The 6477-nt window shown below is 46.6% G+C and overlaps 1 protein-coding gene across 1 annotated transcript; it reads left to right on the forward strand.

The window, feature by feature from the left end:
• The first annotated feature begins 524 nt into the window (after nucleotides 1-524).
• On the forward strand, nucleotides 525-1442 carry LOC144129794 (sulfotransferase 1C2-like). The gene has a single exon (XM_077663865.1). It carries the CDS (start codon nucleotides 525-527, stop codon nucleotides 1440-1442), a length of 918 nt encoding a protein of 305 aa, XP_077519991.1.
• The last annotated feature ends 5035 nt before the right edge of the window (nucleotides 1443-6477 follow it).

Consider the following 6477-nt stretch of genomic DNA (forward strand, 5'->3'; position numbering starts at 1 on the left):
GCAAGCAGTTCCGCTCGAAACGACTACCTTACTATGGCGTGACAGTATTCCTGTTACGCCATGTCAGGCTCACACAGCACACGCTTGATGGTGGCATTACAATCTCGTCAGGCTGTAGGAAAAATATCTGTGCATCTGTGCTCCCGCTCGTTGAAGTTCACAGATGCTTTGTTGCTCTATTCTGGATTTATCATCCCATTGAAGTAGTTTCCTAGGCGTCGAGCTGGATGATTAAATGGCATAAATACTAGCTGAATTAGAATAAATACGGTGCTACCAACTGGCACTAATGCTTTTTATTGCGTGTCCTTTAATTGTCTCAAAGAAAGATAGCATCTGCGGCTGCTTAATTTATAGTTTATGCGGTACTTTTGGTAGAACCATCGCGAAACTGACGTTTTTAGTTATTACTTCATCCCAAGTTTTCAGCAGTGCTTTTTAAAAATGAACCGCTGGACTTATTTAATTTAACCCGATTTGCTTCTTCCCTTCTTATCCTCACCTGCCACTTAGAAGAAACTGGCATGGACGCCAAGAAGCCCTACTTCAAATTGGTCGACGGCATCCAGAGATGTCCCAACCTCGTCGAACAAGTGTTCAGGAAGAACCTCCATTTCAAAGCCCAAGAAGGTGACGTGGTGCAGTGCACCTACGTCGGGTGTGGCACGAAGTGGCTTCACTACATCATCACGCTGATCCTCAGGCGAGGCGAGCCCTTAGCCAATGTGCAGGAGTTTGGCCGCTGTATACGCTCGATCGACCACCACAGCGACCTCGACCAGTGGGTGCCACAGGTGCTGCCTATGCGCCTGTTCATTACGCGAATGCCCCTCAGCCGCGACATGATGAACGCTGATGCGAAATACGTCTGCGTCGCCCGAAACCCCTGGGACGTGTGCGTCTCGTACTTCCACAGGGCCAGAGACTTGAGTGCCTACCGCTTTCAGGACGGCACCTTTCAAGAGTTCTTCGACGCTTTCCTCCAGCAGAGCTTCGGACTGACAGGGTACATAGAGGCCGTGAGCGCTGCATACGCCCTGAAAGACGAATCCAACGTGTTCTTTGTGACTTACGAGGATCTGATCAGGAACACTGGAGCCGTCGTCGTCAAGCTCGCGGCGTTCTTGGGGGAACATTACGGCCGACAGTTGCAACAAGATAAGTCACTTGTCCGCAAGATTGTAGAGCACTCTAGTGCTCAGAGCATGAGGGATATGCTGGCTGTGAAAGCGGTGCAGAAGCCAAGGACGGAGGCCGTCAACGTCAGATCAGGATACCAGGCCGTCAGAAGCGCCAAGGTAGGCGAGTGGAGCAATTTTTTCACGGCGGAGCAGCTTCGCTGCATGGAGGCGAAGATACAAGCAGCTTCGGATGCAGCATGCTTCATGCACCTCTGGGACGACATCAGGGCCGAGACTATCGCCGCCGCTCAGCAGTCGTGAAAGACAAGCAGCTCTCGTGTCCCGGGTTTTCGGTATGAGAATAAAAATTATCGAATAACAGAAAATAAAAGAGCTTGTGCGTCATTACCTGTTTTATCAGTGCTGTTCCTTCAGTAGTATATTGTTTATTTCATAGTGTTAGGTGCAAGAAAGACGGTTTGTAGAAAACGTCTTGATAACTCGCTCAAAGCTTGTGCGAAGCATATCTTCCTACTCTGTAAATATACAAGGCGGGTCTTATTGAGGCTACAGACGCACTATTTTTAACCAAGACCAAAAAGGTGATCGTGCTACAAGAGGTGCGAATTTGGACCCCTTTATACCTTTGGAGGGTGGAATCGGTTAGCTTCGGTTTTTGCAGCTGCAGCACATTCATTGTTAATTTTTTAAAGAGCTGCTGTAACACCACTTGTTGCATTCATGATTCTGTGATGCTAAGCCCATACTACTAGGGTATTTTTATTGCATACATAATGATGCTAGCTCCATTAGGAGACTATAGCAGCTGGGGAATCAGTGCGTTGGTTTGTTCAGGCCAAGCAACAATTTTCCGAACTACACGCTATTTTACTTTAACTGGCACCGCGTAGCATTTCTGCAGCAGGTAGGCCATGCTACAAGTTCCTTACTGGATTCCACAGCGTTACCTGTTTAGACGCGGAGGTGTCGAAGCTCTTTCACGATGCAGTTTGATGTTCATCTGCCGCTGGGCACCACAATAACGACGCCATTTTTAGGAATGCATAGGGCACTGCGTAGTGGCCCTGCAATCAAAATCTTTTGCGCGACAAATCTAGGAAGGCATTCATCTTCTTCGCAGTGGCTGCAGAGTTATCGCCGTTAATGGTGGTATAAAGACAGAGCCTGATAAAGTTTGCAGTAATGACGCACACATATTTGAAGAGCGAGATTATGAGGTTGTGGTGTAGGCGTTGCAGTACAAAATGACGCGTCTTGTTAATTTTTTCCCAAACTATAAGACGAAACACGGAGTTGGTCCAGAGAGCCCACATAGTCTTATCTTGGCGTCCGCAGGAAAGTTAGACGCCAAGCATTCAAGTCTGCTTCAGACTTGAGGGAGCCCCTCCGCTGCTATAGCTCCGCCTGGACTACATGCTGAGAGCGACCCTTGTCCGCCCTAAGGAGAACGCGTGTGCTTAGACACGGCCGGACTGAATGCAGCGGCGCTCGCGTCGTTGCATTCACTCCGGCCGTGGCAGAGAACAAGGTGCCGATCCTTTTAAGGCGAAAGCCTTTAAACGCTCATACTCGCGGTGACGGTGTCCGTACGGCTCATCTTGGCGCAGTGCCAGCTTTTACTCTTTCCCTCACCGGCGCGCATCCTTCTCGCACTCCCAGCAGCAGGCGGCGCATGCGCATGTGCACATAGCAACAGTGACGGCAGTAGCGCCGCTAGCCCCAGTGGCAGCTGTGGTGCGCGGCGCACGCACAGTTGTGTATAGTAGCAGCATAGCAACAGGCAGCCGAGGTGATGCCGTAATCAGGAAGGCTTTCGCCATGCACACTTTAGGCCCACAATGTGTGCCCGCAGTTTTTTCCTCTCCTGACCAGTCTTAGTTCCTCAAAACGTGATCGAAAACAGGGGTCCAAGCTCGTTCATAAGGCTAATGGTATTGCGAAGACGGACATAGCTCTTCGTTTTGTTGCTCTTATGCAACTGATTCTGCCAAGCTTTATACCGCTGTGCTGTATTTCATCTTCGGAACGTTGTCGTGAGGCAGCAATCTTGGTTCTGTCGGAACGATGGCCACGTTAAGAAAAGGTAAGCACCAACGTTTACCAGGCTTAAGGTGCGGTTGGCTGTTATAAACACAGGACACCGAGAGATCAGAAGCGAGGATGAATACAAGAGGCGAGTATACCAGAATCAAGTACCTCTTCTGTATGCGCGGCCAATGATAAATGAAGGCTTAGGAGAAGGTGAATGGAAAGCGTGGCGGTCAACCGGGAGAAGAAATCGATTTGCTACTGGGCACTGGCGAAGGCAAAAAATGGTGCTGAGAGGAAAATTGAATCAAGTAATAATGGGCGGTAAAGCCATAAGCCTATCCTGCACGTGAACGCTCTCAAGAAACGGAGGAGGGCAAAGCAAGCCTTCAACTCCGACGGTCGGTGCGGCCATTGTACAAGTGTTCATCGCCGACAGTGGGCTTGGGCCAAGAAGCTCCAGCGAACGGCACAGTGTCTAGCTTTCTGCAGGACTGCACCAACGACTGCACCTATCGTTTATATCTAATTAAAGAAGATATGGCTAATCTGAGCACTGTTAAAGTTTGCGCTAAGCGTCTTATAAACCTAAGTGTAAGCCAAATTGCCATTAAATACTTTTGAAGTTTGGCGAAATTCCGGCTCGCGTTAGCCAGACGCATAGAAGCCATGTGACGAAAGAAACGTACACTTGTACAAAAACAATAACTTTCAAGCGGAAACGTGCTTCAAAAATTTTTCTGGGATTTTGCAAATGTGCTAATAGCGTAAATACACAAGCTCAGTTTGATGTCGAATTCATGGTCATGGCCCTTTTTTAACAAAATAGGGTTGGCATTAAGTCTATATTTTTTAGTTCAAAACAGCATAATGTAACACTTTATTTATATGAAATTACAAAGTACTAATGGTCCTCAAGGGAAATTTGAAAGAATATCCGATACTCTTAATTGCAGTCAAAGTTAAATTTCCTTTCGAATTTTTGGACTTACAGATTATTTCAAAGCGTAATATAAAATTATCTCACCGTTCAAGTACAATCAGAAAGTTCTCGCTCAGTTTGCGCCCTCCCGGTAGATGACGTTCCAGGTCACACTCGCGGTATTACAGGACGTGTTACATCCGCCGCAATGGACGACTGTGGCGCTGGAAAACAACACTCTCAATGTTCGCTTGCACCAAATGAACATAAATACCTACGAAAGCAGCTGATTGGACAGCGATCGCCGTAGCTCAATTGGAAGAGCACCGTACGCGATATTCGGAGGTCGTGGGTTTGGATCTCATCAGCGGCATGGTCGTTTTTTTCTGCTGCTTTATACGTAGTTTTGTTTAAGCAACAGATTAATCGAAGTGTTATTCTCTCATTTATAAGCACCACAAATCTAAAAAAATAGAAAACATTCCCCTGTGCACCTTGGTTTCGGTGACTCTTGCTTGATTCATATGTTTGTCAAATTTCCGCTGCCCTTATTTCCTCGCCTGTATATATATATATATATATATATATATATATATATATATATATATATATATAGCAGACAAGGCAGAGGAAATAAGGGAACCCCGTTATTTCCTTGCCTGTATGTATGCCAAACGAACCCCTTTGTCACACTTTTGTCAATATGTTTGTCAAACGAACCCCTTGTTTCATATATATATATATATATATATATATATATATATATATATATATATATATATATATATATATATATATATATATATATATATATATATAGCCTGCATAGCTTCTAGGTGCTGCGGGGCTGTATATTGGGGGCTATGACACAGTATCTGGATATATGCGCGTCTGTATATTAATAATATACAGCATGAGTTCTTGTAGTTCGGTGTGCTTTCTTTTTAACGAAAAGTGGTACATCGCTACCCTTTATTAGTGCGAAATAATATGACGATGGAATGGTGTCACAGTCTTGCAAGTCTTCTTGCAACAAAGCTGTCGTAGGCACTAAAATCGGAGGATAGTGCGATAACAATGTATCCTCTGCATGACTTATCTTATTCACGATGCAGTGTGACACAAGTCTCCAAGTTTTTTCTGCTTGAAAATTGTGCTTGCAATTTTCAAAAATACAAAATCCCACTAACATCCTTGCACTTTAACATTTCGAACACGTGGAGACAGTGGTAAAGCCTGAGAAAAACCTCTCGCATTCATTATTCCAGACAATTTAAGCTGCGCTCAGAATAGGAGGTTTCTGTGTAAAGCATGTGTAAATGGATTGACCGCGACGTCACGGCCATTGGACAACGCCATTGGCTGGAGGGCCTCCTTCCACGGGCATTTGCCACTACGTTCTTGACCTGTATCTTACATAGCTTTCTTCCTTTCTTCCGCCGCTTTAATATAAATACATGTGGGAAGAGTTTGTATTACATACGTGTATCCACATTGTACAACGGAGACATTATGAGCTATCGCTCTACGCTGGACGGCTGCGCAGCAGTCAAAGGAGAAAGTTCAAGCGTTAAATTAACGACGGGAAGGCAGACTACCTGCGACAGCAGCCAGAACCGGGGAGTCTCAAGACTGCCAACACACGTGCCTGCTCTAATCGCAGGAAGAAGGGCAGACGGCTTTTCCCCTACCCTATTTATCACCTTACCCTTCCTCTAATGCTTCCCCAAAGGGCAGCAGTGAGGTAACTAAAGTATAAGAAGAGAACTTTGGCCTTATTCTGTTTGTGCTTCCCTGACGTCGATTTCGCTCCCCAAAACCTACGGGTACCAATAGAAGCATCGCCCTCCAGGAGCCCGCTTCCCTGTGAGCTGCGGGCACATCTGCCGTACCAGGGCGACGGGGCCATCTGCGCATGTGCCGAGGCGGCGCGCAATCCGCGGCAAGCGCTAGCGATGATGGAATCCGCTTTCAAGATCTCTTATGGCACGCAAAGTATGCTTGTCTCCCCGAAAGCTGGAAGTACAAACCAAAAAACCAAGACAGAAAGAGAGGGAAAGGCATCTGACCTCGAGAGTGCACTTTCTACCGGTAGAGGACTTCCGCATTACCTCATGCGCGCCGTATTGCATCCCGCGGTATGGCATCCGCATTTAGGTCGTAGTCGGGGCCGACAAGCGGAAGAGTAGAGATCGCGTAAATTTCTGCTGTCTTGCTGTCATTCAACACGTAGGCCGTGAAGATTGCTGTGCAAGCCCGTTTCTCCTCGTATTATGTTCCTTAGTCATGACACGGCCCAATGTTCCTAGCCCAGCCCTCTGCCAGGCGCGCAGACTTCCTGAGAAGCAAAAATGGATTAGAAAAACGGGGAGATCATTGTTTTGT

Source organism: Amblyomma americanum, chromosome 4 (genome assembly GCF_052857255.1).
Source record: "Amblyomma americanum isolate KBUSLIRL-KWMA chromosome 4, ASM5285725v1, whole genome shotgun sequence".
Lineage (NCBI taxonomy): Eukaryota > Metazoa > Arthropoda > Arachnida > Ixodida > Ixodidae > Amblyomma > Amblyomma americanum.